General features: G+C 44.6%; 1 protein-coding gene across 4 annotated transcripts in view; it reads left to right on the forward strand.

Annotated features, from left to right (window-relative positions):
• rxraa (retinoid X receptor, alpha a) overlaps positions 1 to 27,387 on the forward strand; it is a 97,714-nt gene that overhangs the window by 21,900 nt on the left and 48,427 nt on the right. For all 4 annotated transcript variants that reach the window (XM_070988494.1, XM_070988496.1, XM_070988495.1 and 1 more), the window contains exon 2: positions 5,392 to 5,505. In XM_070988494.1, coding sequence (XP_070844595.1) covers positions 5,392 to 5,505 — 114 coding nt within the window. The remainder of the gene's footprint in view (positions 1 to 5,391; positions 5,506 to 27,387) is intronic.

Here is a 27,387-nt window from a genome sequence, read left to right on the forward strand (position 1 = left end):
GCAAATTATGACTCTAAAGAATCTGTAGCTTCAGTGAAAAGTTTCTCTGCATACAAGCCTGTATTTTAATACGGGGGGCATCCTGTTGTAGAACAAACAAATAAAATATGCAACATACTGCAGAGACTTCCGAGTTATTTCAAAGCTGAAGACCTTATTCATCTGAGGGGTAACCTTATGTTCACCTGCTCCCGTTGACCTGTCCTGTGTCTGCTTGGCTGCTCAGGGACCTTCAAAAGTGTCAGTAATGGGATCTAAGTAATCCAGGTAGGCAGAGAAACATGTAGAAATGACAACAAAAAGATTTACATGTCTGTAAAATATGCCAAAGCTATTTTTCTATCAAGTACAAAAGTATAATCAGCATCCAAGTATTGCCTCCAGTAATCTTCATGAGGTTTGCTTTGTTGTCGTGATAGATCTGCACAGGCTTTGTTCTGGTTGAGATAAATAAGAGCTCAGAGGCATGTTTCAATGTAGCTTTTTTTCCTTCAAAATGGATATCGTCAAGGGGGGGGAGGGAAGACGGTTTGCTGATGGAGCAGATATGCTCAGGAGCAGGTTGGATGCTTTCCACGCTGATCACCAGGATCAGAGAGGGATGCAGCTCCAGATGAGAGGTGTTTGATTATCAGCTGATGGGGCCTGAAGTGTGTTTTAGCTCCTCACAGAAAGCTCACTGAAGTGAAGAAAAGGTTGTTTCAGCGCATAGGCTTTGTCATAGCGGTAATTGCTGGTGTAATGGGACAGTGCTGCATGGGATTAGCTCTCTCTATGGAAAAGCAAACATCAGAGGATCATTAATTGTCGGACGCCATGCCTTTCATTTATAGGAAAACAGCATGAAACACACAAACACAGAATGTGATAGAAACACTTTCAGAAAGCATTGACACAGCAGTGACTGGGCCTGCAACTAACAGTTATTTTTATTATTGACTAATCTCTCTAATTTTGCAATTATTTATTTAGTTTTTAAAATGTTAGAAAAAAGAGGAAAAAAAAAAAACAAATTCCCAGAGCTCAGGGTGAGGTCTTCATCTGTTGTCAGACCAATAGTCAAAAACTATTATTCAGTCCACTGAAAACAGAAACAGCAAAAGTCTCTGGAAACAGAAAATTGAAGGCATTTTTGCTTGTGAAAATGGTTTTAGTGGTATATCAATTATCTAAATTGATGGTTAGTTTCTTGGAGTTTCTGTTAATGGACTAGTGTTTTCAGCACATGCTGGACACTGTTGAATAAAGCACTGACCTAGTGCTAATATGTCGTCTCTTACATGTACTCAGCAGTAATTTCATAATTGACTGTTCCTTCATTCATAGTCTAATCTTCTGTCCTATGAAGTAGCATGTTGAGGAAATCCATTAGAACAGATATTTCAAGGACACGTGGGCAAACACACTTGTTTTCAAGGTAGTTTTGGAGGCCGGGCAGGTTTTCTTTTCCTCACGTGGAGCTTGGAGGCATGCTGCAGAATACTGCTGAAGGTGAATGGCATTCACAATGGTAACCGTGGTGATTGATGGCTCTTCTGCTGGTCTGTCCTTCTGCGTGCTCTACCAGGACCTTATCCCCTGGGGTCCCACGTGGGAAAGGCTTTTTTTATTTTTTTATTGCACCTGGGAGATGCATTAAGGGCCCAATGAACTTTGACCTTGGGCTTGATCACCTTGGCAACGCGGGACACGAACAATCGCGACACTTTAAGAGAGCACGGCTGCCATCCCTTCAACTCTCATAAATGCTTGAATGTAATTCATTGAAAAGACTTGAGTTTGTGGGATCTTGTAAAGTCTGGAAGCACTTTCACTGATGTGTCTGTGACAAATGAGAATCGCCCTCTCACGAAAATACTTCAGCTTACCCTTTATCAGAGAGTTCTGCCATAATTGCAAATTGACACACCTTTGTTTCATTAGAGCCTTGTCAATAAGTCTTTCCTTTATTAGCCTTATATCAATAAAAAGCCTTCTTTCATTAGTGGGCCATCTCAAAGGCTTGCCTTCATTAGCACAAGCTTGTAAATGCTGGATGCCGTTTCATGAGCAGCCTATCTTTAAAGAGGAAACCCCCAACATGTTTACATTGCTCTGACGCCCCATGATAGCCGGTAAGGATCATACTGATTGGCTGGAGACGTTTCAGCTTGTCCTGTGAAGATTGGATCGTACAGTTATTAAAGCCAATGAGATTCTTGCTGCTTTCAAGTGAAGAGCAAGATCAAACATTTCTGTCATCGAGGTCCTGCTTAAGTGTATGGGCTGAGGCATATTGATGTAGCTTGATGGAGATGATTCAATGACAAGACATGTATCAGCCTTAACACTCATGACAGCGGATCCTCAACCTGCATGAACATGTCTGAGCCGCTGCCGCCCTTTTCATCTTTTACTTCAAAAGTAAAGCCCTTCACGGAAAATGATTTATGATGTGAACAGGAAAAAGACATGCACACGCCTCTCAAATCCTTCGTTTTTCAAATATTTTTACAACTATCAGGTGACTGACTGTTTGATGAGTCACTTTTTGCCCAACCCCTAAAAAGTTAGGATGGTGATGATAATGGTGATAGTATCATGACTGGGTATGAAAGGGGCATCCTCGAAAGGCTGAGTCGCTCACAAGCAAGGATGGAGCGAGGTTCACCACTTGTGAACACATGATTGTATAAAGGATATTACTGCCTGGGCTCGGGAACACTTTGTAAACCTGTTGTCGGCAAACACACTTGATTTGCAGATTATTCCCTTCTGTTTCCAAGCTTGACATAAAAATACCAAAGGATGAAGTTCCCTTTTTTCTGAGATCATGTTCAGGGTCAAACTAATATTGCTGTTCCATTTTCTTGCTCTGCTTCAAGCTTAAGGTGAAATTCTAAGTGTTTGAACACCACACTTAAGCATTGTTCTGTCCAGTGGGAACATTACTCTGGCGGATGGCTTGCAGCGTTGGGCGCTTTTTGTGGGGGAGCTGCTGTCTGCTTAGTTTACTCCTGATTTTGGAAAAGTCCAACTTGACTGGGAGCCCGGGCTCATATGTTAATGCCGTAATGTTCAGTGACATTGCTCAGAGCTCCATACCATGTGTCATTGTTTGCCCTTCAACCCCTTTGTACATTCAGGAATGCACTGGGTTGGAGGTGGAGCAGGACTTTTTGGAATCAAAATTTAACAAGATTTTTTACAAGATTTTTTTTTCTTCTGCCACCCACGGTGCAAGCACGTCATGCATGAGTACTGAGAAAAATGATGATGACGATCCGTGCTTTAAGGACAACAAAGATAAAAAGATCAAATGGCTGATTTTGTTTGCTCATTTTGCCTCAAAAGCAAGAAAAAGTAGGCAACAATTTTGTCTTTCTGTTGCAGTTTTCAATTAGATATGCTTTGTCTCTAACTTATATGCTTTTGTTGTTAGAACTCTTTATTTTTGTACTTTTTGTTGCGCAATGTGTGCCTGGATCTGGATTATACATCAATTGTGTGGATGGCACAGTATCAAACAACTTCACCATGTTCATCATGACCATTGAGCTTTTGTATTGGGGTGATGACAGACACATATCTCAAAATTTTGGCAAGTCATATTCACAGTTGATGTATTGCACCCAAGACATAAAAAAACATGTTTGGTTGTATTTTGGGGTGAACTAATCCCTCATCTAATAAAAACTTAATCATGCACACACACAGTCTTGACTGAAGATCAGTCATCTCTTAAATTCTAACTATGTTTTACTCATGTCCTTCCAACATGCCTTTACTCTCAGGGATAACCATGAAACTGAGGTTTGGAGTCACTGCTATTGTTTTCAGTTGACATTTTCCAACATCTGACAGTAACAAGAGCATTATTGTGCTCAGCGAACAATGAGGTTAAGCGTATGAGGAGAAACATATTTACGTCTAGTCTAATGAGACAGTCAGAATGCCCTCCTTGTCTGTTTTACGTAATTCTGGATGATCTCAGTCTGTCTGTGTTTGCTCTTGCCGGTCCAGACTTGCCTCGTCCGTCCCTGCTTCGTCCATAATACTAATCAAAGCTTTGAAGAATGCATTGGACATGAGACGGCCCCCCAAACGTCCACGTAACTGTGCACGCACATGGCACCCACTCACGCTTGCGCTCCCTTGTAAACAGAAAGTAGCATCCCAGACGGCTTATCATGGGGAACTAATTCAATATCCCCTTGCCTGTTTTAAATGTCATTCTCTGAGCTCATCCGGAGTGACATGTTTTTCATGGTGGCAATAAAGGGCTCATAACACAGTGACGGGGGGGCTCCTGCTCTTGATGCTCGCTGGAAATCTAAAGGTCCTCGTGAGGAATGAATAAAGTTTGGATTTGCAGCGAACTGCCGATGCCAATGAGATCCGCATGAGCTACCCAGTCGATAAAGACAGAGCGGGTCGGCCTCAGTGAAGTTCACACAGAAGTTTCCACTTTGGCTAGAGCCTGCACATGAAATGAAATGCCACTCATATGTCACTTTCAGTCTGCAGTATTTAGGAGATATTCAGGAATTTAAAAAGGTTATTAGTGGCAGGGTTCGTGCGACAGGGTCAGATTTTAACTGTTTTTGTAACTTATTGTTTCATTCATGGTGCATTTGTTTCCAACTGTGTCTTATATTCAGTTATTTAACAGTCTCTTTCAATTTTAAATTTCAGAGTACTCTAATTCAGGATTTTCATTTTATTTCCACAAAGCATTTCTGTCTTGGGCAATCTACAGTAGGTTCTTTTTTTTTTTTTATTGCTTGCTCTTCTTGTTTGCTGGTACTGTGAGTGATGGGTGAATTCTGGTCTGGAGGGAGTTCAGCCTTCTCAGTTGCTTCATTGTGCAGGATAATGGCTTCCCTATAGAAGATGACCCCCTTGACCCCAGAGGCAGACAGTAAGATGGCCTCGTCCAACCCCTCGAGGCACCTCGGCCTAATCTGGCATTTTTGCCCATAACCTTGGTCCCGTGCCCATCTGCTTTTTGCCCTCCTCCAGGCCGGCCAGTGTTCTCCAGGCTCTGTTGGCTTTCTGGAGCCCTCGCCCTGGGTGCAGCTACAGAGCTGACATGAGCAGCGAGCTGGTGCTGTGCCACCGGTGAGGAGGTTATGGCGAGGGCCAGCCGGCCACAGAGCTGTAAATGTGAGAGGTTGGCTGGGTCTGATGGTGGCACAGTGCTGGCGGCCATTTAATTTTTTTAACTCGTTCCCTCCTCACCCCATGACCGTCAAACCAAGAGCCCCTTCAGGCAAATCCTCAATTTTGGCATTTGTCTTTTTCAGCTGGGGTCGACCTTTGTTGTACTAGTGTTTCACGCTCAGAAGAATCCGCTTTCTTTACAACTTTGCTTTCCTTTGTCTTATTTTTTTCTCTTCTCTTTCATTACAGGGTTTTTGAAGCCCCAGTGCTCGTTGGCTCCTCCCATGCAGCGGGGTCGCTCAGGTGAAGTTTGTTCCTGCTTCAGTGGCATGTGTCCCCTCCATCAGCGTCGCCTGTCCTCAGGTAACACTGGCTGCGCAAACAAACCTGTTGCTGCTTGGGTACTTGTCAGTTCTTGGGTAAAATGTAGGGGCAATATACTTCTTCATTTATTATTATTATTGTATATGCTTATCAAAGTAGCGGGTAGACACAGTCAAGAGTGGATCGTCAGTTGCGGGAAAAAGAATAACAATATTATATTAAAAGTAAAAACACATAGAAAAGCTTTGTTTTGAACGTGTTTGAGTTTCTATGATCTTTAGTTTTAATTAGTTGTTGCCATACTTATATACAGAGTATTGCCTGTTTCTGCCACACACACACACACACACACACACACACACACACACACACACACGCTCACATGCTCACACCAACGCCTCCGGTCAGAGGTGTGTCTGGTGCCCTTTTTGGAGGCAGTGTTCACTCACACAGCTTAATGGTGTTTTTGCATGTGTAGCCCTGGTGATGGACAAGTAAACAGAGGTGCTCTGAAATCAGGCCCAGCCCCCTTCCCCAATACACACACACACACACACACACACACACACACAGGCAAGCAGGGTCTGACATCAGTGGATATTCTGAACTGCACTATGTGGTATGTGGCCCATGAATAGAGGACAGAGCCGTGCACAGCATGTGGTTTATGCTGATACATTTATCACTCCATCCCCAAGGCTCGCTCCATCTGCAGTGTCAGTGCTGTGACCGGCTGAGCCGCTTGTCATGTGAGGAGAGCGTGATTCATTTGGCAAGACAAAGTCACATAAACATATAAACAGCTGCACGCTGTTTGATTTTAAAGTTAGATGCTTTTGAATTTCTACCCTTGAACTAAAAGCTCTCAGTGCATTGAAGAAGAGGAACGTCCAGGCTTAGTCTGATGTTCTTCGTTAGGTCTGAACAGCCATTGGTCAAAGCCTTCTGTAGAACTGTAGAATACTAGCTAAACCCCCCTTTTTTCCCATTTTGCTTGTCCTCTGTCTTGTTTTGAATCAGCTCAGGGTTTAGTCCATTTGTTCCATTTTGTGCAGCACTACAGAATAATTAGACGCCTTTCTGGTTGCTTCATTTAATTCATTTATTCCTTACTTGAAGTGCTCTTAGCTGCATGAAGAGAAATTGTTGGGTGAAGTGGTAAATATTAATATTAATAATAAAATTTTCTGTTGTGTCAGTCTTCAAGTGGTCATGACGTTTTCTGTTTTTCAAACAGGACAAATTGGGCAAAACACTTCAAAGGTGAAAGAAAAGCCCTAAAAATTGTTTAGCAAAGATGTGCTGTACGTCTTTCAGTCTACTCACCCTACAAAAAACAAAAACAACTGTATCATAACTTTCAGATAACGAAAATGACAAAATCTGTTCATTCTCCTATATAGTGCAATCTGAATTTGATAAGCGGAGAGAGAGTCGTTATCAAAACTGCCTTGAGGTCTCTCCACAATTGAAATCATTCCATTGTATCTCCCAGTCGGCCGTTACGAAACAAAGCAGTCAAATTTATCAATATGATAACCCTGCAAAGATCAAATCTGTTCCTGCTCACATTTCTTCATCTTTTCTGAGTTTGTTATTCTCGTGAAAGTTTTGCCCTCAAGAGTCAGAAACTCCTCAGTGACCTTGAAAGAAAGTCATTCTTTAAAAATGGCGTGGAGTTGAATGAATGGATAGGACACTGATAAATGCTGTTTGATACCCAGACAGCGTGAAGAGCTTTGCTTAATGTTTCCTGGTTGCTACATGGACTGAAAGGGAAAGGTCAACACAGGACACTGATCCTGAACCTGCAGCAGGGACATAATTCCCATCTGCCGCAGTGGCCTGACATGGAGAGAAAGAACAACTCATATGTTTGTCTGATAAAGAAACTTTTCTGTCATCCTCTCAAAAGCAAATAGACGACATTCTTATTTTCATGGAAGATGAGGGATTTTTTTTGTTCTCAGTGAAGGCAAGATGAGAACCCACTCCCCTCTCAAAGGCAAATACTTTTTCACAGGCAAGTTTCAGCATGATCAGTGAGGTACACAGTTCTCCACCCACCTCACCCCCATCTTTGTGTATTTTACGGAGCTATCTTGATTGATTGCAACATTTTTTACTGTCACAGCCTGCAGTAAGGGTGGACGTGTTTCCTGAACAATTAGGAGCATCTGGATTAGAAGTGTAGCCTTGCTGAAGTATGTCAAAGGCTTTCCTTCTTTGTGTTGTGGCTATTTTAAGACCCTTAGCACACTAGGATATGAGTCACATTCAATTATTTTGTCTACTTCCAATTCAGGGGCAAACGGAGAAGAGAGGAGGAGTGAAAGTGTTGAAAAAAAGTAGGATTTTACTCTCTTTTGTTGTTGCTGTTTCACTACAGGAGATGTTAAACCAAATCAGTGGTGTGTTAAATGCTCCCAGAGCACAGTGTGCTTCTAGAGACAGGGAAGTAACTGTTAAGTCATAGCAGCAGAGGTTGGGCAGCCGCTCTGGAGTCTAAAGTTTATAGACCCTGTAATAATCATGGGTCTAATTATGGAACGTGTTACTATAAATCCACCAGTGTCCCCAGATCGTGTGATTGTCCTCCAATCTCGACGTTCCAGCCGCCCGACTACGGCCACAATGACAAGCTGCTGTGGGAGGTGCGAGGCATGTAGCGGTGACCGAGCAGGAGGTTTCTGGGAAGGTTTGCGAACCTCGCCCGGGGAACCGTATTGAGCAGCGATCTGCTGAACTCCAGGCCGCACACTGATGTGGCCAGGCTCCGGTTTCAGCGGTTTTACATTGTTTAGGCTTTTCAAAAACAAACTCTTACTGGAAAGGGACTGTGAGAACCATAGTGTTCGGGACTTTTGCTTTTTTTGAAATGATCCTGCGGGAAAGCGATCATTTAGTGTTTTTTCTTTATGAGAAAAAGAAGTCATGATGGGAAAAAGTTTTTTTTTCTTTTTTTTTTTCTTTTTTGGAATTGCGGTGTATGAGGTGAGAGAGAGGGAAAGCATAAAAGAGAACGGCAGTGAAAACAGGGCTTTTTGAAAAGGCCCTCACAATGCAGGCCTTGTGCTGTGATTTGGTCTGTCCTCACCGAGCTGAGCAGAGGAATGGAAAAGATTATCCGCAGGAATGTCTGGGGTGCCCTCAAACGGAGCGGGCCGCGTGACTGGCCAATGGGAGTGAGGCCTGCAGAGCGGCGGGCTAATTTTTTCCTGATGAACTCAGCCGCCTGCTCCACAATGCAGTCTGATTGCCAGGGCTGAACCCACATATGGTCTGTGTTTGGAGGGTCCAAATGACAGGACCAATTCTGCCTGCAGAGAAAAGGGGGTGGGGGTGTTGGATGTAGATGATTATTACTGGCTCCCCCTCTTTTTTTATTTCTTTAGGTTTGGATGTGGCTGAGCAGTGTGCCGGAAACACGCCGACATGACTGTCCAGCCCTTAGTTTCTCACTACCTGCTGAGATTAACCCACCAGGTGCACTGTTGGCTTCTTGATTCATCACTCTTTATTGATGGTGTTTCGTACAGTAAATCATAATTACACCCAAAGCCAACTCACATTAATGTTCACAGCAGTCCCACTTCATTACAGTGCCTAAGAATTATCTCACTACCTCACAAAGCCTGCCAGTTAATTTGGAACCCATTTACTATTCAGGGTACTTGGAAAGAGGCTCCGCTGCTCCTCCACCTAGAGCCAGGCCAGAGTAAACTACAGGGAAATACAAGTGACACAGCTCCAGCTTCGTGCAAGGAATGTGTGTGTGTACGCGCTCATTGTTTTTCCGTGTGGTGCTTTTTAGCATCAGCACAGCAGTTAAAAACCATGTGGTGGGCCTCTGGAGAGAGGCAGCATGTGTTTGTAGACCTTGTGGTCACACAGCGGGGTTTGAGAGTGGAGGCTGGGGTGGAGAAGTGAAGGAGGCTAAAGAGAGAGGTTGGCTTGGTGGGTGGGGGGGCGGTTGGTGTGGAGTTAAAGTGGCTCCCGGCTCCTCATATTTCCCATCGCGGGGTCCTGCAGAGGTGAGGAGGGTCACAGAGAGGGAGCTCGTTATCCTCAGTATGCTCCATGCTCCCCACGCTCTAATTGGCTGGCCGGAGTCAGTGCTCTCCCTGGCTGCTTCCTGTTAGGTCAGGAGCCAGTGGGGCTGGAGGACGCCAAGCTGCCGATTATGGGCCCTGGCCCCCATTCATTCAGGACTCACACTGCAGATTATTTTTAATACACAAACTCCACAGTATCCAGACTCATCTTAGGCAGCAACCAGCTAATCTCTGTTTGCTTTTTGTTATGGTTAGCTGTTTACTTGAGGACTGGGGTTTGTCATAACTGGGATGAGAACTGCCAGACTGTTCAGTTAATTGGCTGCTTTAATTTATATTAAACTTATCAGGTACTGTGAGATGTAATGGCTTTGGTTCCCAAGATATACAAACTCCTCATGTTCTTTAAAATGTAATCTAATGAAACAGTGTTGCCTGGAGCAGACTTTTCTGCCTGTCCTGGACCCTTTTATGGACACATGACAACAACGATAATGTGCAAAAATCCAATCTGATTAGTATCTGTCCTTCCTCTGTTGAATCACATAATAAGGAGGCTCATTTCTGAGAACTCTGTTATCTAATTAAAAACAACTTTGTTGCAGTGTGTTTGCAAAACTTCCAGCTTGGTGTTAGAGTGCAGATGCTATTCAATAGAAAAGATTGAGCTGTGGCTTTTGTACAATTTTAAAAACTGAAGTGCCAAATCAAATGTTTTTTGGGGGGTCTCTTCTGAGCACTGCAACACACTGTCACATCTGACATGAAGACGTACTGAAAAGTGCCATCAGTGCCACCATCTCCTGAGAGACGTACCTGGCTCTTTAGCTGGTAGATGCTCCACAATGCTAGTCGCTATCTTGTGCTGTCTGCTGTCTGGCGCTGGGATGGTCGTGTATAGTGGGCTCAGCAGAGCAGCCTCCTGTGGGATGTGAGACCAGCGACAGTGAACTGAAAGATGCTAAATGCCCAGTAGAGCTAAAGCAAACTGTAGAATGTGGGTTTGTCACTGCCAGTGAAATGAAATGAAATGAAATGAAATGAAATGAAATGAAATGTAGTCAACTGATCCATTGTAACTATGAAAATATTGATTAGAGCAGCTTTCTTTCTTTCTTTCTTTCTTTCTTTCTTTCTTTCTTTCTTTCTTTCTTTCTTTCTTTCTTTCTTCAATTGTCTAATAAAAGGAGTTTGACTCTATCTTCATAATTACCTTATATCTGTGTCTGTTTGTGCTGCTCTCTGAAAGCCACTACACAAGTCCTTTTATCTGATGGGGATTCACTGAATACCCACAATACCTATCCATCATGTCTGCCAGTGGGATCCTCCAAAGTGACATGGCCCCTGGTGGCCAGCTGCCATGGCAGCAGCAGCCAGGATGCATCTGCAGAGATGGAGGTCTCTGTGCTGGCACAGAGTGACGGCAGCCATCCACGGCGGGTCACTAGAAATCAGAGCGACTAAGCCTTTGATAACTCTCTGAGCCTATAATCCCCTAGCAGCACCATCAGAGTGAAATGCTATCTCATTGTTACAGCTCAAACTCGGCGGAGAGGGAGGCGAGCAGGCAGCCAGGGAAACGAGGGACAGACAGGAAGTGGTCGTACCCCTGCTCTCATGCAGCCATTGTCATCTCCGCGGTGTAATTGAGGGTAGCGGGATTGAGGGCTGAGACTTGGATTTGAATTTTTAACGAAGTTCAAATTCTCAAAGGCAGTCATTATGAGTTGCAAGTTGAATCGTGATAGCGCAAAGGAGACAACATTTAAATTTAAATTATCAGGAGTACAGCATAATTTAATGCCTAATGAATTTCTGCGCTGAATACAAATTCATCCATTGTTCCTTCTCCTTTTAGGATGAGAGAAAGCCCTTTGTATTATTTCAAGCCCAAAAACAGTGTTTTTTTATTTTAAATTCATGCTCTGTCGCATCCTTCTTTATATTTAGCTTGTCAATAATGTATTCTCTCAGAGGCAGTTTACGCAGATGAGGTGAAATTTCCCTCTGCCACAGATTCCAGATCTCCTCGGAGTTGATGCTGACCCGTTGAGTGAGGCTTACAGTACAGTGTGTGAGGCTTCGCAACTGGAAGGGGGGGGGGGAAGGAAAAAAAAAACCTTGCATTTTTTATTAACATCAATTAAACATGAATAAGCAAGTTCTCATTCTTCAGGCCCCATGTTGCCTAACACAGAACAGTATGTTAATCACAGCGTGGGACGATGGGCATGCAGCTAAAATATATGGGCAAATTAACAAAAGGCATGAATACAAATGAATATGTACATCTTAACCCAGATATCTCAGCTCTTTCTCTGCTCCGGCCAGCTGATAGACACATCAGAGACTGCAGCAGTGCTCAGGCTTTCCTCACTGCTTGAGCCTGATCCTGAGTGCCATGTTTGTATCAGTGAGGCTGACTAAGTGTTGTGGGGCACTGGCCTCCTCTAGCCGCAGATAAACATTGGGGGATTGGGCTATGAAGGAATTGCATATGTGTCACATTTGCAGAAGAATGGTTCGACTCATGACACACTGCACTCAACTGTGCAAACAAACAGAGGGAAATGTGTTCTTTGTGTGCAGAGAAGTCCACCACAAGCAGGGATAAATCATGGAAATGAAATGGAAAAAAAAAACGCTGCCGTGTGTGCTGTGATAAATGAACACGATGAAGAACAAGAGTGCAAAGCAAGATGTGATTTTGAGCAGTGCCATAGTTCGGGTGCCTCTTTTGTTTTTCCTCTTTTCACTAAAATCCTTGAGAATCCAAAAAAAAGTTTGCGTCGACCATCTGGATCAGCTAATCGCGGCAGAGCCAGATATTTGGACAAGGCCAGACCAAAGGAAGAGGCCAATTTCTGTGATTTATTTATCGAGTCTTATTTTCTCTCGGAACCGTGCGTTTTCTGGTTGTTATGCTTTGCTTGCAACATCCGACGCTGCTTTTGTAACTACGAAGAACAACAGCACAAGAATGCAGCAGCGTTTTTCTTGGCCTTGGTAACTTTTAATGTCACTTTTTGCAGTTCGAACATTGGGTCACAATGTTTGATTATGTGGTGTTAGACTCCTTTTATTATGTTTTCTCCCTCTAACCTGTAATGAGATTCCCCCAAATGTTACAGCAGAGTTTCTGCATGTCCACCTCAGTCCTGTTAGTGTTTGTTCACTGGCCTGTGTGTTAAGTAGGTGTTGAGGGAGCTCAGGTGTCCTTTTAGAGTGGAGTGGGAGCTTGATGCTGTCAGCGTCGGTTCTGGCTGATCCTCTCCTCACTATGGTCAGTTGCCTCTGTCCTCGTCGATGGGAATTTGAAGGACAGCGGCAGCTACAGATCATCAGACTGTTTGCATCCCCCCCAAATCCCTGGGGGAGGAGAAACAGGGGAGAGAGCCAGACAGTCAGGGATGTTGGGGCGGATGGAGAGAGGGGTGAGGAGTTAGCAGGGGAGAGAGGAAAGGGGAGGAGGCTGTCGGTATTTTGACGCTAAAGTGATTCGACACGCTTGGCATTATAACCAGCCTGGTGATGGGGGGAGGGAGAGGTAGCGCAACGGAGCGTTTGATCCGAATGTCACCGAAGCCGATCTCATGAAGTGGAAGGTCAGAAACATAGCACCTGCCACCCCAGCACGCTCAGGCTCCGCCCTCGCGCTCCCGCAAAGGGCAAACCAGGAACTGAGGGGTGTAGGGTAGAGGACGAAGGGTCAAGAGGTCTGCAGAAGACGTGTGCATGAGTACGGTGGAGGGAGGCAGGTTGGTAGAGCCCTGACCCGCCAATGTCACATGTCTCTGCTGCACAGCAACAGGCCCACCCGAGTGTGCTAATGCAGGCCAGTGCATGCTGGGATGTGAGAGGTGGAAGAGGGGGAGAAGTGTTCGCAACTCCCACGTGCTTTTTCCTCAGAGAGGTGCACGGAGAAAGAGAGGGGGGAGTGATGGTAATGCAGCGGTTAATGGAAATATCTTGTCGGGACTCTGTTGGTCTGAGAAGCCGGTCGCCCTGGAGGAGCAGGCTGTGGCTGCTGTGGCGACACTAAAGCTTTAGCCCCTGTTTTAGCAGACAAACAGGACAACAATTGACAAGCTGGAAGTCTCAAAGTCTGTCAGGACCATAGTGTTTTTTTTCTGTAGGAGCAAAATCAGTTTATTGCAACTTGGGTCTTATCATCATGGCTTCGGTCTTCATTTCTCATGTTACATTACGTATAACATTGTACTTACCGGAGTAATTGCTGAGATCAAACAGCAACATCAACAGGTGTCTTGGTGAGGAAAACGTTATGATTGCCAACAGAAATGATGGAAAAATCTATTAAGAAGACAGAGGTTGCAAACAACTGGGCTCATCCTTAAACCCAGCCCTGCCCACCCTCCATGGGCCCCGGGCGCTGGGAGTCCTGGGGCTTATTGGCGGGGGGATGTGTTGCAGAAAGTTGACCTTTTAGTGTTGCCCATGCGGACGGCTCAGCCAATGCGGCTGTGTGATAGAGTAGAGCCTGTGTGAAAGAGCGCTCCAAACGCCACAGGGGCATCATGTCCACAAGTCCATTACAGTCGCTGACATTGAGCTAATTGACTAATGTGGTTGTGCAGCTGTGGTGCCATGACTTTGAAATGAGGATGGGAAAGAGATAGAAATATCCAGAGAGGGCGGTGGAGGCTGTATAAGATTGTGTGTGTGTGTGTGTGTGTGTGTGTGTGTGTGTGTGTGTGTGTGTATACGTATGCAGGGGTGGGGGTGGGGGTGGGGGGTCAAGGTCGAAACCCAATGGCTCAGCATTGACATATCTCTGGTTGTTATTTATCAGACAGTTTGGGCTGTGTGGTTCAGTTAGCCAGACCTTTATGAATCATCCTGATTAGATTTCCTGGTTCACAGACCTTTGAGGTGACCAGAGGGGCAGTGTGATGCGAAATAAAAAGATGAAAACGAGTGCTTTAAACGCAGAGGGCCAGACAGATGTGCTGACATGTCAACTAGCTAGTTAACAGAAAAATCTCTGGTTTGTGATTGTTGATAAGTTGTTTAAGTCATTTATTGAGCAAAAAAGCCAAATATTTGCCTCTCACGTGTCAGGATTTGTTGCTTTTCCCACCGTATTGTTGTAAGTTTTGTGTTTCGTGCTGGTGGTCACAATAAGACAAAGCTGGCTATTTAAAGTCATCACCTTGAGCTCAGGCTCGAGCTGATACTTTTCACTCCTTTCTGACATTTTCTCTACAGTTCGCCTTCGCCGTCTTACCCGCTCACACTCTCACCTGCCCTCCTCGCTTGCGCCTGCGAGGCAGCAGGATGCTCGCCCGGGGAAGGAGTTAATCATTTACGTGACAGTTTTGCACTAAATATGATGAAACCATCCAGAGGCCCTGGAACATTTAGTCCCTCGCTGTTAATGCTCGTCAGGCAAAGATCTCCTCTCCCGCGGAGACGGCGGCATCAGGACAAGCGCTTAATGCCAGAAAGAAAAGCCGCCACAGGCCTAATGCCTTTGTGGTTGCTTTTTACAGCAGCAGTCTGTGTGTGCTCATGTTTGTGTGTGTGTTCGTGCATGCATACATCTTTTTATGGATGTATACTTTATTTACAAGGCCGTGTGCTCTTCATGTCTGTCCTGCCAGCTGTGCTTGATAGTGTTTCAGATTCAGCATGTGCCACCCAGGTGAGTGATTAGGAAGAGCTGAGGCACTGCATTGTTGACACCCCCCTGTGCATGGCTTCTGGGCTTTGATTTGTTTTCCACCCTCCTATATAAAGAGTTCGTCAGGTTGTGATTTTATAGAACATCTATGTCAAAGGCAAAGCTCGCAGAAGCAGCTGCCTGTAACCCAAGCTGATTATGAGCGTGTATTTGTGTTTATTTAACACCCTCCCCGCCATCTGCTCCATGTATTGTGATACACAGGCGGCGAGGCACGTGTGTATGAGCCTGATGATTACACAACAGTCGGGCGAGTTTTGTGGTGGCAGCGTCTCACCCGACACCAACATGCCGCCAGTTCCATTATTCAGACTTTGCTCAGCAGCAGACAGACAGTATCAAGTGCCAAATACACATGTATCAACGGAGGGAGACGCAGCAATGCTCCATGCACACAGTTGTATTGATGTGCATGCAGGTGCACACGCAGCACTTACAGAGATGTGATTAACATGCAAAATGAAGCATATGTAGAGGACAGTGTCTGTTGGCGTCATTATGCTGAATACATCAAGAGATCGCTGTGTTTGTCTGCCCTCCATCTGCCTGCCAGAGGTCGCAGGGGTTAAAAGAGAATGTAGAGCTTATGGAAAAACAAACAAGTCTATTATCACTGATTTACCTTGGTGTTGTGTGATAATTAAGCATTGTTGATTTTGGCCTCTCGCTCTACCTGTCTGCATAATCATTATTCGCGAACCCGACACATTAAGTATGTAGGAGTGAAAAAATTAATGCCAGAGCACAGCAGCGCTGGAGGTTACATAATGATCGTAACCTGAAAAGTACCCTATTCTCTGAGCGCCGTGTTTAAAACTGTATTTATAACGCAGCTTTACAGCTCTTTGTTATCTGACTGCATCAGTTATCACTTAAGATGTTAATACTATCTGAAGAAGAGATACGAGAAGTTGACTTTGGCCCACGTTAATGGCTGGGAAAGCATCTGATGTGTTATCTCGCTGAATGTTACCTAATGTCTAACCACGACGTCAGCAGAATTCAAAACAGAGATATAGATTTCCATAGAACCTTACACAACCTGTGCATATGCACCCCTTTTTTATGGTGGCTATGCTCATAACAAGATATCTTATAGCTCTTGCATCTCTTTAAATGCTAATTTCAACATTGCATTGTGGTTTTCACACTTTCACACCTTATCAAAGTAGACTGTGACTCATCTTTGTGTGTAGTGAGATTTATGTATAAAATGCATAGACGTCCTTACTGAATGGATCTAAAAGAAAGTGCTGATGACATGGACTGTGGAGGTTCCCAGAGGTCTGCAGATCCAGTCAGTGCTTACGTTTCCTGAAAGGAGTCCTCCGGTGATTGACCATTGCACCTGCTGAGTTTCGCAAGCCACATGAGAGAGATCAAAACAGAAAATATAAATAATCAGATGCCAGAATATCCTGACATTTAGTCTCTAACCACACACCTCTAGTTTTTTGTGCCCGTCTTTTCACGATGAGTAAACTAAATTCTGTCGAAAAAAGAAAACTGCCAAGTAACACACACACACACACACATACACACACACACACACACACACACACACACACACACACACACACACATATATATAATATATATATATTATATATTATATATATAAAAATTAGTATGAAGTTGATACTTATTAAGGCAGTTTTTGGGCATTAAAACTCTACACACCTGTAAACACAGACGGGATGATGGCCTGGATGCTGGGTCCTGGTCATCATCTCCCTCTTTGATCTCTTCCATCTCATTGCTGTGACATGCTGTTGAGGCAAAATGCATTTGAATTAAAAAAAAGTGTCTTTATGAGTCTGAACATGGAATTCTCCCGATACAGCCTCTGATGACGGCTGTCTATATTTGTGCTCTCTATCTGCTCGGCCTGGGTCACCTAGTCCCCACAAGAAAAGCAATAACATGTCAGATGTGAAACGTGCTCCCATTGGCCATCAAACGTCCCAGAACAGAAATTTGACAGATGTCTGGACAGACACAGCATAATGTCTACACAACTGTCTGTCCTCAAAGTTCATTTGCATTGAACTGTCAATGAAGTGAGTGACATGAAAGCAGGCCCTGAAACATCTCAGCACACCAAGAAATAAAGAGCATGTCCAGTGGATTTCAGGTCTGGATGACATTAATAACAGCAGGCGAGTTTTCACCGACTCTGCCATTTAAAATATTGAAAGATTCCAGGGGAAAAAAAAAAAAATCACATACAAGAACAGGCAGGGAGGACAGACTTTGCTGAGTAAACCAAGGTCCAACATGGACAAGAGAAGCTGTGTCAACGCAGCATGAGACAATGAGTCGTCAAGGCTGTTAGGATCTTTGTTGAACTCTTCTTCAAAGATGCGAGAAATGTGGAGCTCCGGCTTTAGGAGAGGGTCGACATGAAAGTGAGTGTAAACAACATCTTTTCACCAGAGGCGTATGCTGACACTGAGAAATCCTTCAAGATGTTTCACCCACCGCTTCGTACTGTGCATCACACTGCACTTAGAGTTGAAAGGGAGGAAGCTGCTTGCATCACTCAGACTGTGTCAGAGGAGGAGGAACGTGTGGGTGACTTCTGTGTCGTCTCATTAATTGATGTGGATTCCAATTAGTTATCCAAGGAAGTGTTGTTCTGTGTGTTACAACACATGTTTGTGACTTACACACACTTACATGATTTACATCCTGCCCTTGACACTCTTCTGAATTTGCTTTGAGGGGTTAAACACGGTATTTGATAGCATTTTAGATACTTGTCAGAGGCGCTTTTTACATTTGCTGCCTCTTCCATCATTCAGACTTAATACATGGCACACAAAACAATCCAGGCTCCCAGGTACAGGACCTGTGTACAGGATAAGACAGTGCGAGTTTGCGGTTCCTCTGCATGTTTACTTCCATGTTCTATATTACAAGTCCCTCAGCGCAACAAACCAGGAAGACAAAGGGCCCTGCCTTCCTGTTTGTGTGCTGCTGGGATGTGGAGGGGAAGGCATGCCTAAGAAACGAGTGGAAATTCAAAGCACACACACGGTCAGCGTGAACATGCAAACCTCCAATCACACGTGACAGGCAACGTGTTGACACTGTCGCAACCCGGCTCAAGGCTAGACATATATTTCACACAAGGAGAAGATGACTGAATCCAAATAGAAGAAAACCAAACGGTGTGGAAGCCAGGGGATAGAGCAAGAGGGTGACAACCACCAGTTTATGTATCTTGTTGCCAGACCAGATGAGCTGGATCTATCCGACAACCAGGCTCTCGGAGGAAGAGGCCTGCTCAGGGGGTTCCCACACAAACCCCCTCTCTGAAGAACAAAGTTCCACCTTGTTATCTGAATCAATGCAAAGTTGATATACCAAAAACTAAATCAAATACAGTACAGTGAGGCAGTGTTAAACAAACATCCCATTAATCTAGAACAACTATCGCACAAACATCCATCTGTGACCACAGTGGCCCAAACTTCCCGAGCACTGCCATCACTTTACCAGCTCTGTTTCCCAACCAGGCAACTTTGGAGGAGCAATTTCAGGGTTAGAAGAGAGGAAATAATCAAGCCTCGACAAACCTTACCTGGCATTTGCTGGACGAGAATCCCAAAGCACTCCTGAAGATATGTCAGCGACAAACCGAAGAAGCAAACCCAAATTTCCTCTCAACAAAGGCTCTCCAGCCAACCGAGTCGTCCCAAGACGGACAAAATGCTCAAACACAATGTATATTTATCTCCTTTCACATCCTCAGTGGAGGACATTGTGCTTAGACGTCTCCGTATGTCACTCGTGTGAAGTCTGGAGTGTTTGATGCTCCTCCCTGGTTTTCCCTCATTACACTGTGAATTGCCGAGCAATTTCGGAGTTAAACTAAGAGGCTGGGCTGCAACTAATGATGCATCAATCAGAACGCTCGGCTCTCCTCTCTCTCTGTCTTTCTCTCAGAATCACATTTTCATGAACATGTTGCCTAAGTTCCATTCAGATTCCTGACTTAGCACATTTCCATCGACTACCTTTATTTGAACACATCCAAGAGGACGTAATGAGATTATTTTTAATTGAACACAAGTAATTCTAGCAATTAAATTAATCAGTTTTAACTAGTAATTCATTTCTCTCAGTGTGTCTGTGCAGATACTTCCCATCCTTCCTCTCCCTTCGCTCTCACTCTCTTCCCTCTCTTCCCTGTTCTTCCCCCCTCTCTTCCTCTCACCCCATGCGATTACTCCTGAATCATGTTTTCCAGTGGATGTACTCCTCAGCCAACTAAGCCAATAAATTCGGTCTACGTGATTGATCCTTCTGCCTGTCTTGTTTACACAGTGTGCGCTCGCCTGCGCCCAAAGGAGACGTTGACCTTTCACACGGGGGGCAGCCCACCCTCTTTATCTCGCATCATTGTGCAGCTGAAGAGTCAATCAGGGCCGATCATGTGGGAAGGTTTCGCCGAGGATAGCGCGGATAAACACTCATGTCTGTGTGAGTGCGGTTGACGAGGGGAAAAGAGATGTTTTCCTCTGATGTTCACGACCATATAGTTTCATCGCCCCTGGCGGAGGGCTTATTTATTGAAGGAGCCGTGTGTGGGAGACAGAGGCGGCGTTGTGCAGCCACCGTCTCATGAATCAACTGCGCTGGTGATCCTGTGACCCGCTGCTCCCCCCGGTCGGCTCTGGAGTTCAAAGGTTGTCTCTGAAGCTTGTCTCTAATCTGTGCTTAAACATCATAGAGAAAAGGTGTAAATTGGCCCCCTGTTGGCAGCTGACTGGACATGCATGTCTGAGATCAGGCTTTCTGCACTGTTGTGCTTTGTTTGTTACTTTGAATGTAAAAAGCACGTCTCCTGGCTTTATCTACTGGTGCTGAATGCTGAATCTAATTTGAGTTTTTCTCATTTCTCAAATGTGAGATTTTACTCTTTTTTTGTTTTTGTTTGGTTTCTGTGTTTTTTTTATCTTAACTTGCAATAGGCATTTTATACCGTTTTATCATTTAAACAAGTAATCAGTGGAAATAATAATGTTAGTTGCAGTTGCTAGCTGTAAATACAAGCAGAGGTGTCTTTTTCCTCCAAGTCTTTTTTTTTTTCTTTCCCCACTTAAGCAAATAATCTGTCAGAAAAGACCCAGTGTATTAACTGATAGATCACTGCAGCTGCTGCTAATATGCTTTCACTGCAGAGGGTCTTTTATCATGTGACGCCTCCTTCACTGTTCTGTCCATCCTCTGCAGATGACAACCGCTTGACCCGTGACCCCTGGCAGCCGGTCCCATGTACCTACTAGCGCTAATCTTACCCTCCATAATGCACTGTTGTGCTTGACATAGTGTGACCGCAAGGATGACTTGTTTGCTGCTTTGCCATCAAGCGACACAGTTGTGAAAGGAGTCGCTCTCCCACCCGTGGCCTGTCCATTAGCGTTCTTGTTCAAGTGTGTTTTCCTACTTCTCTGCCATCCTCCATCACTCTCTTCTCCTTCTCTCTTTTTTCTCCCAGTACTATCCCTGAGGTATGGGGGAAATGGAAAGAGGGAGTGGAGGAAAAAAAGGAGGAAGAGAGAGAGCTGAGATATTCTACAGGGGATTGTGGGAACCCACTGATAAAGGCTTGCATCTTAATCCATCCTAAGGCCTGTCTTACAGTGTACTATGAGCTTTTATGTGATCATTAAGAGTGTGTGCTCGCACGCACGTCCCCGTGCACACTTGAGGTATGAGTGTGTGTATGTGGGTTTGCGTATTTGATATGTTAATGTTTTCTTTTTGTGCAAACACTGACGCGGTAGCTCAGTCCTTTGAATCTTGTGTTTCAAGGCTCTTGGAGATCTTCAAATAGAGTAGAAACACAACACACCTCTTCCCTTTGACAACAAGGCAACACTACTACACATCGAGTGCATAACCATTTGTTTTATGGCTCATAAGTGCATTAAAAGCACTAATTAATGTGCCACAATTCTCCCTCTAATTCAGTGCACTAGTTAGGGATCTCTCTCTCTCTCTCTCTCTCTGAGCTTATGCCTTCAGCTCCCTCGCTCCTCCTTGAGCTTTAGTGGAATTTGGCTGATGTGCGCCAAGGGGAGGAGAGGAGGGAGGCGCTCATCTTGTTTCAGTGCTTTATGAGTCTGACGTGTACGTCTGTAATTGCGGTTATGGGTGATTAAACTCCCGATGCCCCTCAGGATCCACAGCCAGCTATCAGTCAGCGTCAGGCCGAGCTGCACGGCGCCGTTTCCAGAGCTCGGATAGGTTCAAGTGTCTGTCTCTCACATGATGCTGCTGCACGTCACTCTGTGCCATATTCATAATCAGTGAGCCTGCTCAGTATTTTTTTGATTTAACCAATTAATCTGGAAAATGTTGGAAAATAAGAAATTATTTGTTACTATTTATGCAAAGAAACAGTCCAGCGTTTTAAACTGAAGATGTCCCCTTGGCTCTGGGAGCTTAAAATGTTTTTCTTTTGACTATTTTCTGACATTATAATGCTAAAATAAAGATTCATAAGATTATTGGAATTGGTACCCGTTGCGTATTTGTCAACTGGCTACTCGCTTCAGCACATTCTGTCGTGTCCTCCATGGCATTTTTGTTCCAGATGCTTGGTTATAGGAAGCAAATGAGAGGCGAATCATGTTTATTATTCGAGTCTAAATATGTGTATGGTGCGTGGGTGGATGGAAGTGGGTAATGGAATGAAGACTGTGTCCTTCATTTCATGGTATGCGTATGTATGTCTGTATTTATGCATCCATGCCTGTGTGCAATGTGCTTTCATGCCTGCCGTTGTATTTGTACGCCGTATTTGCATGTGTGTTTGAATTCTTTTTGCAGGCCGTAAAAAAAAAAAGGAAGGCCTTGAGGCCTGCTGCTTCCTGGTCTAATTGGCATGTTAATCATGTCTCTGTGGGTTGGATATCAGTGTGTGTGTGTTTGTGAGAGATCCGTGACTTATCTCCAGAGGCAACGTGTGACCGCGGGTGTCCTGTCCTCCTCACCGACACTCCCATGGCGAGAGGATGGAGTTTCTCTCAGCTGAAGAGAGATAGGCTGCCAGGAGTCTGAGCCGAGTCCAAATAAAACATTTCAGCATGTGTGTGGTAATGAGGACCTGTGTTTTTGTGTGCGAGTTATCTGTCAGTGGCCTCCTCCCACTAGTTTGCTGACTTGGCTGAGCTTTTTCCCTCTGTTGATGTTTGGATGTTTTCTCTTCTTCCTACCCCCCCACACAGTATCCTTGAAGGCAATATGGAAAAAAAAGAGGAATCCCACACCCTCTTTACCCTTAGGACCCCTGTTAGTCATGGCAGAATGACCTCATAGAGGAGGATGCAGGGAAAGGGCAGGAAATATAAATTATGTCAAAACACAGAAGGACGAGAAATGTCGAAAGAAAGAAGGTGAAGAGGAGAGGAGAAATGAAGAAAAATGTGAAGAAGTAACTCCTGTTGCACCACATTTGAAGCCCTTGCCTAGACTTGACTGAAGCCAAGTGTCTGGGTCAGCTCAGGTCAGCCTCGCTCCATCATGTTAAAGGCTTGGTCGGGAGGCCGAGTGATGTCAGAAGCGAGGGGCTGATGAATGTGTGACAACCCACGTGGACCATAAACAGCATGGATACATTGTGAACTCTTTCACTCTGCCACACTTCTTTATGTGCATTTACAAACAAAAGCTTCGCATTGTCCCATGAGTTTTTCTTTTTTTTTTTTTTTTTGTTTGTCTACACTGCAAAAAGCTCCTTACCAAGTCATTTTGATATGCAAATGAGTCCTTAAAGTGTTGTTCTCGGAGCCGTCAGAAGGAATTCAACCTGTTTCCAATTCAAGTGTTCAAATCAGGTTTCATTTTTCTCGTTTGTGGTGCAGCAAACTGCTTTGTGCTTTTTTTTTTTTGCAAGATACAGAAAATCGAAAGTCGCAAATCCTTGAATGAACTTTCTTTTGGAAATAGGGTTTTTCCACTTTTGATTTTTAGGACTCAATTACAAACAGAAATGACTCACTAAGATGTTTTGAAGGATGTTTTTTCCCCCTTACTTCGGCTTGTAACCTCAATTGCTCTGATAATAATTTAGTACAGTAAAGTGGAGTCTAAAAGGCTAAAAGACCCCAAATGTTTCCATTCTTGTGTTTTGATGTACTTTCTTTTTACAATGGGCAAAGCAAAAACATGCCCTTTAATTTGCTTCAAAACCCCAAACTGAAGCTTCTTTTGAAAGTCTTTTTGGGTGACGCTCATCATCGTCGTCATCCACCTGTTGTCCATTGTCCAGTCAAGAGACAGCCTCCATTTAAGAACGTATAACAAGGTCAGATTGTATTGTCTCCTGAAGTCCTACAAAGGTTGCAACCCGAATTGTTTCATAAATAAGCCACTTCACTGCTAATGGCTCTTTATCATACCTTGATGGCTCCTGCTTCTACACATGAGCACTCACAAGAGCGGTGTTTGTTTCTTGACTGCCTCCTACAGTACTACTTAACGTTCATTCATGTTCACCCTTTAAGACTTAATCATGATTCTTGACTGGTCTTGGTGTTTTTGAGCCTTTTGATCTGCTTTCTTTTTTCACTGGGCAGAGTGAAAGAAAAAAAAAAATCCCCCTTAACTTGGTGGAAAAACCCGAGCTGAAGCTCCTTTTGAAAGCCTCGCTGGACGGCGTGTGTTTGTTGGAAATCTGCCAGTGAAAATGCAAGAGAGGGGAAGTCAGCAGACTGGCTGTCTTCTGTTCACTGTTGTTCAGATTGACTCTGTCAGGCCAGCCTTTGAGGCCTGTGATCCAGGTGGTCTGTTCTCTCTGTGGCGCCCTCTCTCCCCTCCACCCTCACCACCCTCCGCCTCGGCCGTCCCATGCCCGCAAACATGCCCGGCATCAGCAGCTTCCTCCCAGAGCGGTGGTGTCTTCCCTCCGCCAATCGCAGGCCTCCGCAGCTATGGGCACATCGGTGTGAGCCAATGAACAACACCTGTTTCTCTCAAGCGTGGCTGTCCATGCCAATCATAACACCCACTTTATTTGGCCTCTGTCCTGTAGCCAATCCCAACACGTAATTCACCAGCATTCAGGCCATGAGAGGCACAGGCTAAAAGAAATATGGATTATATCGCTGGGGAAGGGACCTTCCAGAAAATGACTTTCCCAGCACAAATGTCACAGCAAATGTGCACTGCATCATTGCATCATTGGAAAAAAAGAATCTTGCAATAAAGCAACCTTTTGATAGGACTGAGGGATCATTGTTCAGTGGTGAGACTCTGGAAAAATGACTCACTTTGTTGCCTTTTAAAAGTGTGAAAGCTTTACTTGTGTTTGCGCAAATCTGAATTGTGGACACATTTGCATATGTTAAGCTTTCATGCTTCCATATGTATATATACTGTATATACATGCTCTATGTCAAAGAGAAGATGCATTTTGTTTTCTTGCTTTCTTGTTGTCAGCTGTTAGCGTCTGAGGTGGTGTCACACTGATGTTGTGTGGTCCAGAAATCTCTTGGAACAGGTTTCTTGGCAAAGCCGGCAAGCTAATGAATGAACTTATTAAAAACACTGATAAACAGAACTTGGCTAGATGGCTTGTTAGGATGGAATTTTAAACAATGATTTGACTTTTCCTTTAATGATCACTTGTGAGTCACTCGTTGATGCAATGTCTGCCTTTATATAAAAATTTGTAAATTGTGAATCTTGTATATTTGATTAGGGTTAGAGGTCAGCGTGTGGGTCAGGTCAGATTGCGGGGATGAGGTTGGCTCTGTGAGGTGCAGGGCCAAGCTGCTGCGGTTCGTTACATGAACTTCTTTTGAAAAATAAAAATGGCTTTTTACAAGAACTCTTGCGTCAAAACGTTTTCGCCGCCACAGTGTAACTATTTTGTTTCGGGGATCTGCGGTACACTCCTGTGAAGCAGCCTCCCTCCCGGGGCTCTAAAGAAACATCCAGAGCACACAAAAGACCGGAGCAGCACTCCATGCTGTTGTTCAGCTCCAGCACCTGGAGATGGATCCACTCCCAGGTGTTTGTGTTGTGTTTGTGCTGTCTAAACACGGGCGAGGAGCGTTAGTCACGTCCGCGGCAGAACCGATGGGCTCCATAATGAAGGAGAGCATAAACACGGGTGAAAACACAAGCACAGAAAGTAAAAGACAGGGGAGGGAGGTTGAAAAGAGAGGGAGAGAGAGCAAGCCTGGGAAGCTGAGGCAGGTATCTGTGAAGAGGAAAGGGAGCTAGCAGCACTCTCGCCAGCGTGTCTTCCCAGGACATGAAAGACTCACTGCTCCGAACTGGGATTATCCTCCACCTCTGGGGAGTCCCTCTGATGAGCGGAGAAGGCAGAGGGAAAGATGTGGAGAGAAATTCAAGGAAACCGCGACAGAGGAGGGGGAGGATAGGAAAATTAAACGTGAGAGCACGAGCACCAGGGAGAGATAAAGAGAGATACATCCACAGGCTCTCATCCACATGGATGCCAGCTCCACTTAAGGGCCCGCTGATGCTCATGACGCTTCAGATGACCACCTTTGTGCTGTTTTTCCTCTTTTCAAAACGTGCCTCGAACCCCCCGAAGAACGGCCCGTGCTGGTAATTCACCAGAGAGCCACGTCCTTGTTTGATCTGACTCCATCCTGGAAATCATCTCTGCAGGCTCAGACAGTTTGAATCAGTTGTGATCATTCCTCTCTGACAGAAAAGACTCGAGTAACACAGATCTGCACTGCAAAAAACTCCACCTTACCAAGTACAAATCAATGTGGTTTCAATGTCATCATTCCTCATTCCAGCGCAGCCTTCTGCCTATTCTGTCGTGTTTCAGATACTGACACTCACTCCCAAATGAAAGCAGGTGATCTGTGATGGAAACAGCACTGAAACAAGGACATAGTTCAGTCCAGTGACAGAATATTCTTGATAACCAAAGGATCATTTAAGACATTTATCAAGCAAAAATGCCAAATATAATATTTCTGTTTCCGATATGAGGATTTGCTGCTTTAATATGTTTTATATCTTACAACCCTCATTCCAAAAAAATTTGGCACTTCACCACTTTGTGAACACATGATTGTATAAAGGATATTACTACATGGACTCAGGAGCACTTCGTAAAGCCGTTGTTGGTAAACTTTTTGCAATCTGCAACCTCACCGCTAGATGTCGCTAAATCCTACACACTGTTCCTTTCAGAAAACAGGGCTTTTAGGACCAAATAACAGACTAAAACTTGGTTTAGATGTGGATTTGTTTGCTCTGTGTTAGTAAGGAGTTTGAAACTTACCAGCTGAATAAAATATGCCTTTTAAACAGCACATTCAGTGGAATAAAGTTACACTGTTGACATAAGCTGTTTGAGTTGTCCATGAGACTTATTTTGTTGATAATGGGCCAAAAGTGAATTGATTTTGTGTGTTCTGGACAGACTCTCTGTGTGCAGTCGAGCAAGAAAAGGGGCGGATTGCGCGGGGGGGGCTCATCAGTCAACGCGACTGTATTTTCCTGATTTTTGTTTATTTACTTTGGATGCTGCGTCCCTCCAATCCTCTGCCTCCGCCCCGCAGGATTTTGAGTTATTTGTTCGCTGTGAGCCGATGCACCGATCCAAAGTACACCCTTCAGCGACAATCACACACAGAACACACACATGCACACACTCGTCAGGACATACGACCCCCCTCACTCATTGAGGCGCGTGCACCCCCCCCCCCCCCCCCCCCCGCTCGGCTCGCAAGGCCTCTTCCTGCAGCACGTACACACATAGTTTCCCATCGCCGCCCCCCTCATCTCATCCCCTCCGACTGGCCCCCAGGGTCTCCAGCTTTCTCTGAGACTTTCTCGCACTTTCTCTTCCTGAATCTCTCTTATCTCTCTATGAATCTCTCTATCTCTCGTCCTACATGTCCATCTATTGATCAGTCCATCTCTGCCCATCCTCCCCTTTCCCTTTATCTCAGGCTCATTCCCCCAAGGGAGAAAGAGAAGGAGTGGGGCAGTTCCAGCTCAGGGCCAGGAGCCAGAACCTTCTCCATTTGGATTTCATTACAAACAGGCCAGCACGTCACAGAAGAATAATAATCAGTGGGTAAAAAAGAAAGAGAAGGGGGCTCAAAGGCTTGTAATATAGTCAATAAATTCAAGCTTTCTGCTGAAAAA

This window comes from Chaetodon trifascialis, chromosome 20, assembly GCF_039877785.1.
Source record: "Chaetodon trifascialis isolate fChaTrf1 chromosome 20, fChaTrf1.hap1, whole genome shotgun sequence".
Taxonomy (NCBI): domain Eukaryota; kingdom Metazoa; phylum Chordata; class Actinopteri; order Chaetodontiformes; family Chaetodontidae; genus Chaetodon; species Chaetodon trifascialis.